Consider the following 19,551-nt stretch of genomic DNA (forward strand, 5'->3'; position numbering starts at 1 on the left):
GGCATTTAAATTTCCAAATTTCACAATTGCGATATAAATTTCAAGATTTCGAATTTCCAAATATAAATTTAGAGTTCAAGTATGCAGATAAAGGAATATTCCAATTTAAATTTAGGTTCAAAATTTAAGCTTGCCCCCAACTTGCTTGGGACAAAAGGTTTTGTTGTTGCTGTTGTTCAAAATTTGAAACTAGCTTCAAAACATGTGATAAAAGTACAACAATAAAGGTTCTTTTGGCACAAAGATACGAATAGAAACTGTTTTTCTACAGGAAGGTTGTTTTAACAAACAACTTGCTATGTAAGACTGCAAAGAATACACGATAATTATTAGAAGATTCCGCCAAACAAACCCTCCCTTATGCAAATTCGGTTCATTTGATTCAAACTACTAATAACATGCAAAGAGAAATATGAGTGTGACATAGCCTGATCTTGTTGCCTATCTTTCGAGTGTCTACGTTGACGAATAGTTCAATTCTCAGTTGAAGAATTATACTGTGTAGTAGGCACGCCCAAGTGCCAATGCGCTTTGCAGAAAAGGAGAACAGTGGTATGCACAAGTTAGGTGCAAGGTGCAGCGATCCAACTACTGAGAACATAGCGTGCTCTTACCACAATAATGCAGCAATGCACTGCGCATGCACATACAGTCTTGATAGAAATGGAAGAGACTTCAGCCAGCTACTTCACTTTCTGAAATTCTTAAGTTACCAAATAAACCTGGTCGATTATGATTTCTCGGCTGTTGACCAGATTAATCACATAAGCGGACATGAGCAAATGAAATCTCCAGAATATCAAGCAAATTACTAAGTGAATCCGCATCAACTCTCTTCCCTTCTGATCTCCGATGTGAAACTGAAAAATTCTTTTGCTGCCAAAGCTCTGAAAGAGAACATAGCATGGAAGGAAAACATCACTACATTGGTTATAAGTTGGAAAACAAGTAATTTGTCACCTTATTCATTACTGAGAGTTGAAATCTGGAAACATAGTTATCCAAACATTTAATTTTACCTTCGAGCAATGGTGATGCATTCTCTATCTACAAAACCAATCAAGATTCCTCCATCCTGATGATTAACATGTTCTGAAACTACAGGAACCTGGTCCATTCCATGAGAATCCATAATCTTTTCAGCAGTAGTAAGTGGCATATGAGGTGTCACAGATCATATTTTACATCTAACGACTCCACAAACATGAGATACCAGACATTCATCTACCTGTTCCAGCATGAGCAGAAATGAGTAACTAAAATAAGAACCACATCAAGTTTATAAGCTTAACACCCTTTGGATTACCATTTGACCTCTTAAGGAAATAAGAAACCCATCTTTTTCTCTGTTAATAAAAAAGAGTTTGAAGTATGTATGAACCACACAAACTTCAGTGTTTAGAAATATGACAAATATATTTGAACCTATTGGACTTGGGAGAGGTGTAACTAAAGGACTCTTGTATTAATTCCAATCAGACTGGATCCTATTTTCACCGAGGGAGGACAGGTGGGGAACCAAAAACTACTCCCTCTGTTTCTTTTTGCATGGTGCGTTTTTTATTGGTTAAGGCAAGACTTTGACCAAGAATTACTCGGTTAATAAGTGGTTTAGTAATACGAAATCACAATCATAAATATTTCTAAATACGAAACTAATGATATCAATTTTATGTCACATAAATTACATACTAATATAGTAATTGTTGGTAAAAGCCTTGTCTTAAACCAATCAAAATACGCCCTACAAAAGAAAAAGAGGGATCGCCCAACCCAAGTAATCAAGCAATAGGCAATCTCATCCAACCAAGATAAAATAATTAGGACGCCAGATTAGAACCTAGGTTATTCTTTAGCGCAAGACTTTTGTGTATATAGGGCAAGGATCTAAAGGTCCTATGGTTCAAACAGGTTGTGAGAGAGAATGCAAATCCTTGCACTCTTTTGGAGTTGTGACTAAGGAATTTGCAGATGGCTTCGTCATCATTTTTCTATTGTCATGATTATTCCATCACAGATTGAGAGACGAAAAGTGGTCAAGGGCTCGGAGCTCCAGGGACTAATTAATTTGTGCAGAATATATTTGACATGTTCCAATCCATCACAAAAATAGGATTCTTCATATGTGATAGTCTGTTGGCTGTCATGTGATAGTTTGTGAGTTGTTTCTTTGATGTATCTGAACTGTGATGTGGTTTACAGGGTTAGACTGAGTATGTCTCCTTTTGGTTCTGCATCCAAAATAGCCATATGGATGCAAATACTTCGGACACTAGGTATCTGTCATGAAACTGGGGCAGGGGGTGCTCTGTTACTTGGAAATCAAAAAGGACAGAAAAGAAGTGTGCACAAATAAGAAAAGTATGTCTTCCCATAAACTAAAACATCAAGGTTATGCAAATAGAGAAAATGAACCAGTGGAAAATGGTGGTAATTCTCACCTCAGGTTGCATCCTGGTACTTTTTACAGTTTTGCAGAAATCCTGGAAATCTTTGACTGTTAGCAAGCCTAATAAAGACTTATTGCTCTCAGTTATCATAACAAATGGTTGCTTCTCCACAAGCATAAGATTTAGTGCCTCAACTACTGGAGTTTTCAATGAGACAGAAATATATCTAGTTTTCATACTCTCTGCAACAGTAAGATTTTCCAGCACGTTATCATCTTTGACATCATAGACACAAAGCGAGCTTTCTAGTTTACATAATTCTGCAGTAGCATCAACACTATCCACAGAAGTGAGTTGTTGGGTTTGAGTGGGCACATTTTTCGCCTCTTCAATGGTGCTTGTTTTCTCCTCCAATGAATCCAGCTTACCCTTACCGCTGGTAGAGAACCTTTGAGAAGAAGCAATCCAAGATGATAGTCCAACAGCACCAAGCAAAGGCAGAACTATACGATAGTCCTGCGTTAGTTCAAACAGTAGGAGGACAGATGTCAGAGGCACCTTGCATACACCGGCAAGTGTAGCTGCCATACCAACCTGCAAAGATAGAAACAAAGGAAAACAAACATAAGCAATGATAATACTGCTTGCATAATATCTTCATTAGTGTAACAGCACACAAAAGGAAAAAAGTTAGAACTTGAAAATCGCTGAGCAGTGACTACAAAACAAGCACAAGAGATGGAAATGCCACCACATGGTTACAATATCATTAACACTACAAAAGCATACAAAGAGACATTGAACTTCTTCCTCTGTTGCAAAAATGGGAGGCAGGATTTGACTTGGCATGATCTGCAAAACTGAACAGTGGCCATTTGTTTCTTTGGAAGTATTTGTTGATAACTACATAAATAATGATCATACACAAATGTTATAAAATACGAATCTAACAGTATCAGTTTTCTGTGATTAAATTTAAATATGTATATTGCTGGACTAATTGTTGGTCAAAATTTACAAAGTTAATCATTGGAGATGTACTGGTGCTTTCTAAAAATTAACGGAAGGAGTAGTTGAGAAGAAGAAAGGTAATATGCTGATGGGCATTACCAGACCATATGCTTGAGGTGACGCTACGTCTAGGAAGGGGACATGAAACGGTGCTTCAGAGCCAGTAAATGTAAACCTCATGAACTTGCCATATGCCATGCCTGTAGCTGCACCAATAAAAAGGGATGGTGCATAATAACCTCCAACCAATCCAAAAGCCCTGCACAAAGACGTCGCCAATATTTTTACTCCAATGAGCTGAACCAACACTGCTGCTGAGAGACCACTTGTAAATGGCCGCGATTCCAGTAAAATATCAACATTCTCAAAGCCCCAATACAGAACTTCAGGGTATACAAGAGCGAGAAGACCAACAATAAGGCCACCTAAGGCAGGGGATACAGCCATCGGCAATCCTGTTGTCTTTTGTAAGCGTTCAACCATGTCCATAGTTACTGCTGTACACCTAGATAGGGTGATTGACACCGCTCCACAGAACACGCCCAGCAAGAGATATAGAGGAAGTTCTGACATTTATGAAGTCATGTAAATATCCTCATACTTTCAATCTCTGGAGCACGAAAAACAAAATGTAAAATGAGAGTACCATTAAAAGTTACTGAGACCAGCCTACCATCTGGAAGATTGTATAGGCATTCTATATGACTATATGAGGCTAAAACAAATTGCAGGACAGCAGGTTGCTTTAGGAGCATCAGGTAGTTCAAGAGCAAAAATGCGCAGGATTTGTTGGTGTCCTATTTTAGGAATTTTCAGCTGGTACAGTACATGACTTAGCAAATGGCTACACCAGTTGCTGACTGCTGGATGGTGTCTGGCATTGTCCTTGCCCTTCTAGCTTTCATTTTTGCTTTTGATGACTATTTGGATACTTGTAAACCTTGCAATAATCTATTGAGGGATGTGTGCATGGATTGATGCCGAGGCTGGGGATTTCTACCCTCCTTTTGAAAGAAAAAGAAACAGAACATGACTTATTTCATTTCAACATATGAAGTTATTTGGGAAATGTTATTGGTGGGAACAATTTAAAACAGCAGACACTTCGTCATAAGAAACTGTGAAGCATAAGAACCAATATTGCAGGATGCCAGGAAGTACTTCATATTCATAAACAGAACTAAAAATCTCAAATATAACAAACATTAAGTACCTGTTGGGGAGCGAAAATCATATTCTGGAACAGTGAAAGCAGGATCAGAACCAAGACCAATCTCTGAAACAACAGACGCTATCACTGCACTGAGGATCACCATAGGTGTTGAGTTGGAAAGGGATGAAGAATCGCCAGATGAAGGCCACAAAACAGACTCCACCGCAAAAAAACACCCAGCAACAGCAGCATTAAAACCTAAAAAGGAAATCACCTGAAATATAAGTAAATGGAATCAGAAAGCAGAAGACACGGAATATTTTTACTTTACCATTGGACATGTTGACCATATCAGAGTACTCATAACAGGTGAATCCTTTTCGAAAAACAATAACGGGTGAATCACATACTTGCGGCTGGTTAAGTTACATGACGGAGGAACATGTCCCTAAAATTCCACCAACGCATGCAACTAAGTTCTAGTTATATATAACTAATTATAGTAGGCCAACATCAAAATGTGAATATGTGTGGACAAAACTATCTATAGGGAACTGATTTTTTTATGACAAGATACCCTGTAGTTTAAAATTAATTTGATATAAGCATGAAGAAATCAAGCAAATTATGACATGCTTACCCGATGGTTAATCCATCATATTGATGGAACATACCTTGCAACAAAATATATGAACAGTTGGGGATGTAGAAATTACCAGATGCAATGCCAGCTGCTGACCCAGCTGCCACAAGAGACAGCTTTTTTCCGCCTTCCCACCCAAACACATTTCCAAATCCTTTCGCTATAGCAGAACCTATTTCCACACTGGGTCCCTCAGGCCCCAGAGAGTTGCCAGTTCCGAGAGTGAAAGATGCCGCCGCAGCTTTCAAGAATGCCTAAACACACCTTTCATATTAGAAACAGAGCCATCTGAGTTTGTTTTGATAGAACTTCTTAGCGTATTCAGCCCTCCAACTATGATGCCTCCACTGACGGGAACAAATATCACTCTCTGCCAAATTTCAGCGGTGGGTTCTTCCCTCAGCCACGAAGCGCCTCGCAGTGGTATGCCATCCCAAAGCAGGTCACGTATTTCATGAACCTATGGTAAAAAAATTACATCCAAAGAAGCAATAACATGTACTTAAACTAACAACGTGAATATTTAAAAGTGATTCCCATCAGTAGCAAAATGCAACAAGGTGCTTAAACTTTCACATTGTATCATTCCGACTTAAGACCTGGAGCTTCAAGTTCACTCGGCATTTGGTGGACACCTACAGAATTCGGAATTGGAACCTAGCCAAAGATGGGGTGCCGCATCCTGTACTGTAACGTAACACGTGTCGCAATATACTGAACGTTTTCAGCCTAAGGCCATGTTGGTCAGGTACTCAGGGGGACTAGAGGGGAGGCACGAGAGAAATTCAGAGAAATACTGATTTGGAGTTATGTTGCTTGTTTTATTCATTGGCACAGCTCCCTCTTATATATAGGTGGCAGCCTAAACAGATACTCTGACCTCCAGAAGCCGAACTCTTTTGTGATTGTATCCTCTAGATACATGGCGCTGAATCAATAAAAGCTTCCATTTCCAAAAGATCAAAACAAAAACAAAAAAGATACTCTGACCCAACTTCATAACAGTTTGAAACATTACTTGAACCTTATAGGTTTTGGGTATCTTTCAACATAGCAAGCCATCAAATTGATGTGACGAATCCATGGTCTGACATCTAGCTGTGCCAGTGTCATGTCCAGCTAGGACATGGTTGTTTCCAAACTGGTAGGCAGCTAGATCCACCACCCTTGGCATCGTGTCTCAGCTGGACACGGCTACACAATTGCAGCCTGCTCCTTGTAGATCCGAACATGACATGAGGCTATCCTGAGTTTGAGTTGAAAGAAATTGCTAGCCCCCCTGAGCTATATGTTGGAGATATGAGCAATGCTTCGAAGGTATTGTTCATTCCTATATCCAGCATCAATATCCATCCAAACTTATGAATGAAAAACAAATTAAGCTAGAACTTTGCAGGTAGGAAGGTGCCATCGTTTTTTTAAGGTGGTGAAGGCAGCCCTCATTTTCAAGGGGAGGAGGCTAATTTTCGATATGACGAACTAAATCGTGGATACATGAAGTTCAATTACTTGATAGAATAAAACGCAGGTGACTGAGCTGTAATGAGTGCTTCTGATTACCTTCCACGAAATAGCTTCTGACATGAGCATGGTTGGGTTGGATCATCAAGCTTTTACAACTCGCTACCCTATACCTTATACAGGAATGACAACGGTTATCTTCTTATCTGTGTCAGCTGGTTACGGTCATGGCCCTTACTGCAGGAGCTGATGGAGTTGGACTACCAGGGGATTTATGTTCCATTTGCGATGATGGTTTGATATGTAATGTTTGATTTTTGTACAAGCTTTATGTAGCTTGTAATTTCCTTCAGAGCCATTGAGTGTGAATATTGTAATGAATAATAAATTTGATGTGTACATCTTCGGAGTTCGGATGCAAACACCGAGGGGAAGTTCAGTACCATTATCTGAAAAACACCTTGAGCATTTGTTACACGAATCTTAAAGTTACTTAAAAAGGCTATCACCATATTAGCATGTAGATCAAACGTACTGAATAGATTTATGTGGATACAAAAGACTATATTACCCTTTTTTATTGGAAGATGTAACTTCTAATCTACATCGAAATTTGTAAACTTTTCTAGGGGGTGTACAGAAGCAAAGTTCTGGTAATACGTTCAGCAACCAACCCATATAAGTACATACCAATTGAGCGTAGCTCTGATGGTTAGGTTCCTTGTGGTGGAACCAACCCACCAAAGTTCAAGTCCTAGACTTAGGCATTGGTGCTCGCATTTTTCTGGATTTATTTCAGACCTTCTGGCAATGTGTGCTCAGTGGGGGGAGACGTTCCGTCGACTATGAAGGCGTGTGTGGCGACTTCGTCAATCTCAAGATAATGTGCCGGCTCAGTCACTCGGAGGTGCTCATAGGGGTAGGGTGTGCCGGCTAAGTCTCTCAGAGGTGCTCGTAGGGGTAGGGTGTGCCGACTAAGTCTCTCAGAGGTGTTCATAGGAGTAGGGTGTGCCGGCGTGCGTTCATCGGGTGAGTGTATGTGCCGGCGTGCGTTCATCGGGTGAGTGTATGTGCGTATGCGCTTGTACTGTGTTAAAAAAGAAGTTCACGCAGTAGTTGAGAGACTCTTGGACAAATTTCAAATTCTGAAAGAACCAAACCATAGTGTGGTTCGCAAGCACCTACCGAAAGATTGAAGAGGACAACGGAGACGCCAGTGAGGAGGCCCACGAGGCAGGCCGCGAGTGTGACAAGGTCGAGGCCGGGCGCCATCTCCTCCACAGACGCCTTCACCTGCTCCCCACGCCGAACCTCGGCCTCCTCGTCCGCCGCTCCGCATCGAACCCGAAGGCGCACGCCCCCGCCGCGGCTACCGAGCAGCAGGGGGCGGGCCGCGACGCGGAAGAGCGGAGGCGGAGACGCAGACGAGGCGAGCAGGAGACGCGGGGAGCACGGGGTCGCTGCTGGCGCCATGGATTCCGATTGCGGGACTGGTAGCCGGCTATCTCATATCTGCTACAGCTATGCTGTTCTAGCAGGGGCTCGAAGCTGCATTGTTCTCATCTTTTTGCAGGCTCAAGGCAAAAAAGGCCTTTCCAGACGAGGAGGGCTGTTTTCTCATTAGTTTCCTCGGTATAGTGTGGTGGACAACAATCCGCAACGTTTATCCTCTCGCCTGTGCTCTTTTTCCCTCGATTTCTTCCCAACTATTCTGAGATAAAACGGAAATAATATCTGGCAAACGGCAGCCAGGGAGCTCATCCCAGCGAACGCCTTCCCCATCGTTGTACGAATCTTGACACAAGCCGATGTCACGTAGATTAGCTGGAGTCGTTCGCTATTACACCTTTTCTCAGAGGAGGGCGCTTACCACTCCACTGAAGTGGGGTTTTGTTAACACTTGCTACCAGACTGCCATATGTATTTCAAAGCTAAATTTGTTTTAAATTCGATTTTCCTTTTGAAGAATAATCCAAAAAACCTGATTTTTTATTTTGAAAGAAAAAATCCTGATGTTTTTACTGGGGATTTTTTTTAACTTGTCATGTGCATTTTTAGTTATAGGTAACATGGCAATTTCTTTTTAATTTTAATCCATGACATTTTTTTGTGTTCCATAACATGGCAATTTCTAGTCCTTTTGTAATGCCCCATGGCAAACTATGGGAATTTTTATCACTTATTCATACCATTTTTTTGAGAAAAAAATATATTGCTTTCTCACATGGCATTTTTATTATTAAGTGAATGACAGTTTTATTACAGCATGGTAGCTTTATTGTTAATAGCATGACAGTTTTATTATTGAGCGCATGGCATTTTTGTTATTAATAACATGGCATTTTTTTGTTAAGAAGATGTCAATTTGATTATTGAGAGTGTGGCAGTTTTATTCTTGTTCGCATGACATTTTTATTCAAGAGGATGGCTGACAAATTCACTTTTCATTGGCATGCCAATTTTTTCCAATGACACGATTTTTTTAATAAATTGTTGCACAATGGACCAAATAAAGCAAAAAATTTACCCATGGGCATTTTTTTTTGTTTATGCCAAAAATAAAATGTTCTCCAAAAACATGGCATTTTTTGCACAGTGAAATATCCATGGGAAATTTTGATAAAAAATGAAAAATAAGATCACACGACACTTTTTTTAAATCATACCATTGTGAATTTATAAATTAGAGAAATGGCAGTTTTATAAAGTAGCATGGCATTTTTCATATTTTCGTAACCATGGCATTTTATAAATTTATTTGTTTCCTCTATTTTTATAAAAAAAAAGGTGTATTTTTATGGCGTTTTAAAAATCAGTTAATTGGGCCTCTCGGGCAATCGTGGTTTACCTTGGCCCTCCCCTAAAGAATGATCGAGGGGGCAGAACGTTCGTTCAGAGCTACTCCCCCTGACAAACATAAACGATCGATGGGAGTCACTCCTTGACGACTATTCCCAGATAGTAGGGTCCAAGATAAACCCCTAAACTAGTACTTTGATGGGATTATTTTTTTTATATTAAAAAGAGTTGACCTGGTTAAGCGCATCTATGACCAGACTGGGCAAATCTGACCCCCTAAAGTCCGCGGGCGCGCCCAGACATGCCCGCAAGACAGCGTCGGCAGGCTCCTCATTTGTCTCCCTGGACAACCACAATCCTCACATGCCAACCCTCGTATTCATGCAAATTCATGAACGCCTATCACATAGCACAAGTTCATCATCAATCCAACAACTCGACCGAACGTAATAAACCATAATTCAACAATTCAACACATGCTAAAAAAATCAGCAATTCATGCATAGATAGGTGATACACGAATGAATCAAACGCCTCCATTGTTGTGCTTGTTAATCTTCTTTATGTTGATGAAACGCTTCTTGCCTTCATCATCCAAGAGGCTAGTGTCCTGCAACATGATTCTCGACTCCTCTATTTTTTCCCGTTGTCTTTTCAAGCTCCCATTTTGCATATTTCTCTTAGTACTTCTCAAAGTCTATTCTCTCTCTCTCTCTCTCAATGTTCAATTTATTTTTCACCCTCTCCCGGGGTAACTCCATTCCCTCCTTTTTGCACATCTATGAAGAGTTTGTTCCTCCTTCTTCACCTCCTTGGTGAAAAAAATACCCATTCATGTGCCAAACATTTTGCTTGTCGCGCCATCACGCACAACTCTCTCCTTATTCCATTTTTTCCCATCATCAGCCGGTTTCTCTTTGGCACGGTGGTTTTGTATGTCCGTCCTCCAATTTACTCTTTTCGTCATCCAAATCCCATAGATTGATTGGAGCTAGAGCCATCATTTTTCTTCATCTTCTTGGGGCTGTTTTTGAGCTCTTCAGTGATGGTTTGCCAGTCTAGTTTCCTACTAAATTTTAGCCAAGGATAAAGTGGCTGTCTTTTCTCGGTTTGTTGGTACAAACTCGCGGTCAAAGTTGCATGGCTTTGAACTCCAATGCCACTTTGGTTCCGGCCAACCACTTGTGTATAGTAACCAACAAAATTGTTCACACTCTCCTGGATGATGGACCATCTATATTGGAGAGAGCTCTCACTACGCTTGGTACAAATGGGGTGCGGCTTCACATAGTGCTTTTGCTCATGGTAGAGTTTGTGGATTTTTTATCAATATTTGACGCCCTTTTGCTCAATTCAACATACTGGATCCATGCTTGTGGGCTTGTGGTCAACCAAGATTCAACCAACAACACATCTTCAAAGGTTGTGAATGTTGGACCTCTTGGCTTGACTACCTTCTTCTTTTTCGTGTGCGATGTTTGCCCGAATTCAAACAAAGGGGAATTGATAGCCCCCATGTCAAATTGCATAGGCTCGGACATATTGTCGAACAACATGTGAGCAGGCCGGCGGCGTCGTTGCCCGACGTTGTCTGTTGTCTTTGGAGTCATGGCGACTCGTACAACATCTCCTCGGCGGTGACGTCTTCCTTGAAGCCATCTTGGATGCCTAGTCACTGGGAGGCCGGAACAGACTCGGGTTGTGCCGACGACTTCTTCCTTCGCTCAGCCACGACGGACGGTATCATTTAGGGAAAGTTATATGCATACTATTGAGAATTGGAGAGAGTATCTATAATTTTTCTTCTGTTAATACTATATTCATATCATTTCCACATAGTTTGGGCACCTCCAATCATTTTTACTGGGCAGCTTAGCAAGACGAAGTGGAACGCCGGAAATCCTGAAATAAATTCAGGAATAATGCGAGCACCAGGACTTGAACCGTGGTGGGCAGGGGATACTATTGTCTCTCTAACCATTCAATCACGAGTTGGTTCACAGGTAATTCCTCTTTTTTAGGACTATTTTTCACGGTAATTCCCAACTTCCAGTATGGTAGCTAAAAAAAAGCTTCATGATACTCTATTATAGACACCTGGCATCCTTTCTCTGGCGGGCTTAACTCCAAAAGTTCAGCATTCCAGAAGCAACCTCCAAGCAAAAATAGCTGCTAGTACACCTCAATGTGTACGAGGCCATGATACTGTCGAGGACAAACAACCAATCACCTCTCGGCGGTCGAAACCAAAAGCTGACCCCACCAACGTTCACTCCGATGAATCTCATTGTCCATCCTCATTTCTCACGCCCGACAATTGGCTCATACCATCGGGACAAAATCTCCAAGCTTGCAGTGGCATGCCAATAAGAAGGCCAACGCTTTAGTATGCACACGCATTGCATGGTTACAAAAAACATCATACTCGACTGGCAGCTATAGACAGAAGCTAGTGTCCGAGAGCACACCATGGCGCAGCCGAACCACCGGTACGGCGGCCACCGTGACCTGGAAGCCGTGATAGACATGGACCACCCGGAGAAGCCGACCGCGAAAGGCGGCAGCCGGTTCAGCTTCACCGGCGGGCTGGAGTTCACCAGCCTTACGTACACGGTGGTCAAGAAGCAGCGCGGAGTCGGCGGGGAGTGGGAGAAGAAGGACGTGGACCTTCTGCACGAGATCACGGGGTACGCGCCCAAAGGCTGCGTCACCGCCGTGATGGGTCCCAGCGGCGCCGGCAAGTCGACATTCCTGGACGCGCTCGCCGGGCGCATCTCCAGCCTCGACGGCCGCGTGGCGCTCGACGGCGTCGAGATGAGCCCCAGCGTCATCAAGCGTTCGTCCGCCTACGTCATGCAGGACGACCGCCTCTTCCCCATGCTCACCGTCTACGAGACGCTCTTGTTCGCCGCCGACTTCCGCCTCGGCTCCGCCGTTTCCCCCTCCGACAAGAAGCTCCGCGTCGACAACCTCATCGAGCAGCTCGGACTCACGGTAATAATGAATCAAAGACGCTACTAGATCATTCGTACGTGCGCACGGTGTGTATACGTGTTAACAAAACAGCTGTGCAGACATCAAGAAACACGTACATCGGGGACGAGGGCACGAGGGGCGTGTCCGGCGGAGAGCGCCGGCGCGTCTCGATCGGCGTGGACATCATCCACGGGCCGGCGCTGCTGTTCCTCGACGAGCCGACGTCGGGGCTCGACTCGACGAGCGCGCACAGCGTGATCGAGAAGGTGCACGACATCGCGTGCGCAGGGAGCACCGTGGTGCTGACCATCCACCAGCCGTCGTCGCGGATCCTGCAGCTCCTCGACCACCTCATCATCCTGGCACGCGGGCAGCTAATGTACAGCGGCGGGCCCAAGGAGGTGACCGCGCACCTCGGCCGCATGGGCCGCAAGGTGCCCAAAGGGGAGAACTCCATCGAGCACCTCCTCGACGTCATCCAGGAGTACGACCAGTCCGAGTTCGGCGTCAACGCCCTCGCCGAGTTCTGCCTCACCGGTCTGAAGCCGCGCAAGCTCGCCGCCGAGGGGATCTCCACCGTGTCTAGCATCCCTCCGACACCGGTTGGGCCCGGGGGCGAGGACTTCGACCACAGCCTCAGGAGCCAGCACTCCAAGTCCCCGTGGAGCGGCGCGCAGTTCACGCCGTCCCGGCGCCCCAAGAAAGATCAAAGCGGCAAGTCACAGAACCCTCCAAGGTACCCAAAAACGTTCCTCGTCGTGCTATGAACATTAGCTTGTCTCCGGGAATCGGTCGCATGAACCGCATAGCTTGTCTCCGGGAATCCACAGGTACGGGCCGGAGATCGTGATGGGGACGCCGACGCCGCTGAGCAGCATCTCGGTGTACACGGTGAACGAGGCCGACTACCTGTCGCCGGCGCAGCGCGCGTCCGCCACGGGGGCGCCCGGCGTGGGCATCAACGCGCTGGGGCACCGCGGCAAGTTCGCCAACTCGTACGCGGCGGAGGTGTGGGTGCTGATGCGGCGCAACTTCACCAACATCTGGCGCACGCCGGAGCTGTTCCTGTCGCGGCTGATGGTGCTGACGGTGATGGGGTTCCTGATGGCCACCATGTTCACCAAGCCCAAGGACAACACGCAGGGCATCACCAACCGGCTCAGCTTCTTCATCTTCACCGTGTGCGTCTTCTTCTTCTCCTCCAACGACGCGGTCCCGGCCTTCATCCAGGAGCGCTTCATCTTCATCAGGGAGACCTCGCACAACGCGTACCGCGCGTCCGCGTACGTGGTCGCCGGGGTGATCACGTACCTGCCCTTCCTCCTGCTCCAGTCCGCCGCCTACGCCCTCATCACCTGGTGGGCCATCGGGCTCCACGGCCAGTTCGTCTACTTCCTCGTCATGCTCTACGCCTCGCTCCTCTCCACCAACTCCTTCGTCGTCTTCATCAGCTCCATCGTGCCAAACTTCATCCTTGGGTAAGTACAAATTTTCTTTTTGAAGAGGAAATGGATTGGTCCGGGCCAAAGCCCAATTAGTACATGTAGGAAAACTGGGCCAGTGTAGCTGAACATGGGTTAGCGGGCTGGGCCAGAATTACATACAGTAGTTTATATTGCGACCGTGCTGATGTCTCTGTGTCTGGACGGACGGTCGGGCCCAGGTACGCGGCGGTGATCGCGTTCACGGCGCTCTTCTTCCTCTTCTGCGGCTACTTCGTGGACAGCCAGAGCATCCCGCAGGGGTGGAAGTGGATGAACACCGTGTCCACGATGAAGTACCCGTACGAGGGCCTCCTGATGAACGAGTTCGGCGGGACGCGCATCTTCTCCTCGAACCCGCCGCTCGACGGCAACGCCATCCTCGAGAACCTCACCATCAGCGTGCACAAGGACCGCAAGTGGAGGATGGTGCTCTACCTCCTCGGCTGGGCCGTCTTCTACCGCGTGCTCTTCTACCTCGTCCTCCGCTTCGCCTCCAAGAATAAGAGGAAGTAGCCTCGCCTCGCCTGTATCCACATATCATGGTGGTTTGCTTTGCTGGCTTAATCCCAAGCTCTCTGGTAGTCATTCATTTGAATTGACGGGACCACGTACGGATCATGTCAAGATCTCCGTCCAAGATTTGTAGTATTCCTACTGAACTGTAATTTTCAGATAAGACATTGTGTTGATACTTGATAGAGCGTGCCGTGATTTATTCTGATCAGTATTTTTCTCCGATCAGTGGCGTTGTTCGCTCTGATTGCAAGGTCGCACCTCTTGGGCTCGGTCCAACCGTTTGGGGATGCATATCCTACTGCGGTGACGTGACTGACAGACAACTTTGTCATGCTACTGACCCGTAGGTTGGTAGCCTGCAGCCACCACGAAAGGGACCAGGAACTGGCTTTCCTCCCTTCGCCAGCCGGGCCGCCTGGCCAACCGATCTTGATCTCTTGCTCAACGATCGAAATGGACTAAACCTCGGGGAGCAGACGAGGCGGCGCTGCCCGGCTCCGACCGCTTCCCCGGCGGCGCCGCCTCGTTCGGTCGTGCTACAGCAAGTAAAATGTTTCCAATTACTCTGCCCGCTGTTTCCAGGTGCCTGCCGCGCACAGGATCGTTCAGCCTCCTCTTTTCTGAAGTCTCAACAATCTATTTATCGCGGACAGCGATTCCTCCAATCCAGAATCTTATCTACGCATTATTTTTATTCTTCAACAACCCGTTTTCTGAAATCTGACCAGTCTATTTATTGTGAACAGCGAGGCTCTGAAAGCGTGGCCTTTGCTTGCTAAATTTGTTTGCGCAAAAGAGATACTCCATGAGTGGCAAGAAAAATTGTGTGCCGTCCATTTGAGCCTGACATGCTAACAAGATAAGTATCGTTTGCGGTTGGAAGCTCGGAAAATCTTCTAGAAAAGTAGTGGTTCATGTCTCGTTGACAAGGACGCGCACCGTGGAGACAGTAATGATTCTGAACTGGAACTGCAAGAAACGTCAGGCAGCCAATCGCGAAAGTGGACAGATCGTCGTTCAGGACGCTAATGTATGTATAGTGCTTCGATCGCGCACTCTCACGCTCCCTGCCTTTGTTTGGGCTTCTAGAGCAGCTTTGCACGGAAAAAGGCTAAAGTCCAAACGAATAACTTGTTTTATACAGTATATCTTCTGTGACCTCGTAGCTGAAAAATGTGTACAGTGTTCGAACAACTTTAAACCCATTTTAGCTGTGAATGTGAAGCAGGTTGGGCTACCGTCCGTTTTCCAGCCATAACCTTGTCTTTTCACTAAAGTCACGAAGAAATTACCATCCATCGGGATTCTAACTAAACGGGGCGATCGACTGGTTGTAATGAAGAGTAGCATATACTAGTATCATGCATATGATACTAGTGTATGATACTACATCCGTAATGCAAAATATCATATGTTGGTATCATAAAGTACTATATTTATTAACATGCATGACACAAAGTAGCACATCATTTAATATGATACGATATCATGATATGATACTGAAGCATCTCTTTTTTTATTTAATTCTATGTCATCTCATCAAAATTGCTTAGTTGGCATGCATGATACTACTTATGGTACTATCATTACGGGCAGCCTTATCAAAGGCGAGCCGACAAGACGCACTTGGCCGTCCCATTCGCGAGACGTTACTCACAAAGTCACAATTCACAAAGGGTCAGCTGCCTCAGCGTCAGCAGCAGCGGACGATAATATCTTGCAGGGCCCCGACGAACGCAGATGGCTTGGCTCCGTTCATGTTCGGCGGCGAAAAGATAAGTCTTTACGTCCTTGTCGTCCTGCTTTTCAAAGGAACCAAAGCCCAGATGCACGTTAATAAACGTTTGTTTAGTCCCACTTACAATTATTTCGGGTTCCACCGCTCAAGTGGCCGTGTCTTCGTAAACACTCCGCCTCGTCTATTTAGCTCGTCAGTGCGGTTGCGGATCTAAACCGCGTCGTAGGACTAGCGGGGTAGCAGTGGCTGTGCCGTTTGTCGTGCGTGGGCTCGTGGCAAGTTTGGAAAATGGGCGTGAGCATCCCAGCCAGCGAGCCGAAGCACCCGCGGCGCCATCAAGAAAGGTGCGAGGCCGACGGCGACGGCGGGGAGTCGCCGGCGCTCGCCGCGCTGTACCTGTACGGGGACGTGCTCGAGTCGGTGGTGGAGCGCGTGCCGGCGGCTGATCTCGCCGCCGCGGCGGGTGTCTCGCGCGAGTGGCTCCGCGCGGTGCGGTCCGCGCTGCGCCGGCGCCCGCGCCGGCTGCCCTGGCTCGTGGTCCACCTCCACGGCCGCCGTCGCCGGACCGCGGCCTACGACCCGCACTCCGGCGCGTGGCTCACCGTGCAGGCCCCGCGCCACGCCACGCCGTCCCACGTGCGCCTCGTGCGCGGCGCGCGCGGCGACCGGGTGTGCGCGCTCTCCTGCTCCGGCCTCGACGTCGCCGGCGACCCTCTTGGGACGTCCGCGTGCGTCGCCATGAAGGCCCCCGGCGTGTGGCGCGTCGACCCGGTGCTGGCCGCGGTGGGCGACCGCGTGGTCGCCCTCGGCGGCGCGTGCCAGCTTGCGCTCGCCGAGGGAGAGGACGCCGCCGCGGTGGAGGTCCACGAGGGCGGGAATTGGACCGCCTGCGATCCGATGCCGGCGGCGCTCCGCGAGTCCGCCGCAGCGACTTGGCTTTCGGTGGCCGCGACGGATCACAGAGTGTACCTCGCGGACAGAACCACCGGGTGTGCGAGCTGGTTCGATCCGTCGATGCGGCGGTGGGGTCCAACCCGCCGCCTCAAGCCAGACGCCGGCGTCTCCACGTGGGGCGTCGCGCCTGGTCGCGCCGGCGCCGAGCAGCTCGTCCTCTTCGGAGCGAAGCGCGAAGGCGAGGGGGCAAAGAACAAAGTCGTCATCCAAGCATGGGAGGTGGACGGCGACACTCTGGATCTGTCCCCCGGCGCGGGCCACCACGCAATGCCGAGCGAGATGTCGGCGAGGCTTTTCCCGCACGACGAGGACGAGGAGGACGACGGGGAGACGCTCCCGTCGATCGGGGTGTGCGGCAACGCCACCGGAGGGTACGTGTACAACTCGGCCGAGCCAGCCAACGGCGCCGTGCTCTACGAGCTGCAGCAGGAGGGGAAGACGGGGGGCGCCGTGGAGCGGTGGGAGTGGGTGCCGTGCGCGCCCTCGATGCGCGCCGAGCCGCTGGGTCGCGTCATCCTCGCGTGCTCCCCGGTGGGGTTGGACGAGCTCGAGCTGTCGCGTGGACTACCACCTCTGGGCCCACAACGTGCATGCACGGATGTACAGTGAAATACTCTCGGTTTTTTTAGTTTAAATACTCCCTCGGTTCATAAATATAAGATGTTTTGCATATTATATTCAAGTTTCAAGAATCTCCAAACCACATTTTGGACTGAAATGAGTGAGTAATAAACACACTAAACGTGTCCACGTATAATTGATTTAGAAAAAGATTAGAACATCGTGTACTTGTGAATGAAGGGAGTAGATTGTAGACTGAATCAATCAACAACCATCAACCGTTGTTGTGAGCTTTTCTCCTAATGAAACGAAACAACCATCAACCACCTCTTGGCACACAACCGCTTGTTTTAGGCGACTAGGGCGGCACCAACGCGGTCACCACACCGACCCTCTCGCCGGCCTCTTCCTCTCGTCGCCGACTGTCAGCACCTCCGGGACAAAGCCCCGCATGGTTGCTGGTGACGACGGGATCTCTTTCTCCTCCACTCCCCCTCTTCCCCAGGTGATCATGCAACTGCTTCTTGTGAGATCTGCACGGCTCCGCTATCGTCCAACGCTCCACTAATGCTCGATCCTTCTTGGATGTGATTGGTTGGCTACTTCTCGTGAGATCCGTCCAGGAAGCTGCTCCTTGTGAGATCCGTGCGGCTCCATTGCCGTTCAAGGCTCCACTAATGCCGGATCCTTCTTGGATGTGATTGGTTGGCTACTGCTCGTGAGATCCGTCCAGGCAGCTGCTCCTTGTGAGATCCGTGCGGCTCCGCTGCTGTTCAAGGCTCCAATAATGTTGGATTCTTCCTGGGTGTGATTGTCTCGCTGCTTCTCGCCAGATCCGTCCATGCGTCTGCTTCTCGTCAGATCTGTCCAGGCGGCTGCTGCTGGTGAGATCCGTGTGGCTCCGCTGCCGTTCGAGGCTCCACTAATGCTGGATCCTTCTTGGATGTGATTGTCTAGCGTTGTTTGTCATGGCTTCCAGCTCCTGCCGATGGGTGGTGGCTCCAATCAGACGGGTCCGTCCGGTGGTCTTCGGGGCGAGCCTAAGACGTCCGGAGTAGCAATCTCCAGCATGTCCCCTCCAGATCCATGGGGATAGCGCTGGTAAGGTTGCGACGTGTGCTCCATCGTTGGTGAGGGCAAGTGTGGTGGCAGGATACGGCGGGGCCGTCAGATGAGGGCCTCCACTCCGGCATGTTGTGACGCTCTCCATGTGGACGACGCCAATGAGCAGCGGTCTTCTTCAGGCTTGACCTCTCGATTTGCGGATTACAACAGCCACTGAAGGGTTTTCGTGAGTGTTCCTCTCTTTAGATTCGGTGGTTGGTAATGTTGGCTCCTACAATCATGCTTGTTGAAAATATGCCCTACATACAATAATAAATTAGCTATTATCATAACTCCTTGTTCATGATAAAAGTTTATTATTTATGCTAGAATTATATTGACCGGAAACTTAAATACATGTGTGAATACATAAACAACACAGTGTCCCTAGTAAGCCTCTACTAGGCTAGCTCATTGATCAAAGATGGTTAAGGTTTCCTAACCATGGACATGAGTTGCCATTTGATAACGGGATCACATCATTAGAAGAATGGTGTGATGGACAATACCCAACCATAAGCTTAGCATCATATCGTATCACTTAGTTATTTGCTACAACTTTCTTCATATCAAGTATATGTTACTTAGACCATGAGATCATGCCACTCCCGGATACCGAAGGAATACCTTGTGTGTTATCAAACATCACTTCATAACTCAGTGATCATAAAGGTGCTCTACAGGTATCTCCGAAGGAGTCTGTTGGGTTGCGTGGATCAAGACTGTGATTTGTCACTCCTTGTGACAGAGAGATATCTCTG

General features: G+C 47.2%; 2 protein-coding genes and 1 pseudogene across 2 annotated transcripts; 2 read left to right on the forward strand and 1 right to left on the reverse strand.

Annotated features, from left to right (window-relative positions):
• Positions 1-208: 208 nt before the first annotated feature.
• Positions 209-8,264, reverse strand: LOC119268694 (annotated as a pseudogene).
• Positions 8,265-11,911: 3,647 nt separating this feature from the next.
• On the forward strand, positions 11,912-14,644 carry LOC119268695 (ABC transporter G family member STR2-like). Its single transcript, XM_037550394.1, has 4 exons — positions 11,912-12,451; positions 12,532-13,169; positions 13,264-13,911; positions 14,097-14,644. The coding sequence occupies exons 1-4, from the start codon at positions 11,927-11,929 to the stop codon at positions 14,428-14,430; spliced, it is 2,145 nt and encodes a 714-aa protein (XP_037406291.1). The 5' UTR covers positions 11,912-11,926; the 3' UTR covers positions 14,431-14,644.
• A 1,636-nt stretch (positions 14,645-16,280) lies between these two features.
• On the forward strand, positions 16,281-17,814 carry LOC119268696 (F-box/kelch-repeat protein At1g23390-like). Its single transcript, XM_037550395.1, has one exon. The coding sequence runs from the start codon at positions 16,460-16,462 to the stop codon at positions 17,732-17,734; it is 1,275 nt and encodes a 424-aa protein (XP_037406292.1). The 5' UTR covers positions 16,281-16,459; the 3' UTR covers positions 17,735-17,814.
• Positions 17,815-19,551: the final 1,737 nt, after the last annotated feature.

This window comes from Triticum dicoccoides, chromosome 3A (genome assembly GCF_002162155.2).
Source record: "Triticum dicoccoides isolate Atlit2015 ecotype Zavitan chromosome 3A, WEW_v2.0, whole genome shotgun sequence".
Classification (NCBI taxonomy): domain Eukaryota; kingdom Viridiplantae; phylum Streptophyta; class Magnoliopsida; order Poales; family Poaceae; genus Triticum; species Triticum dicoccoides.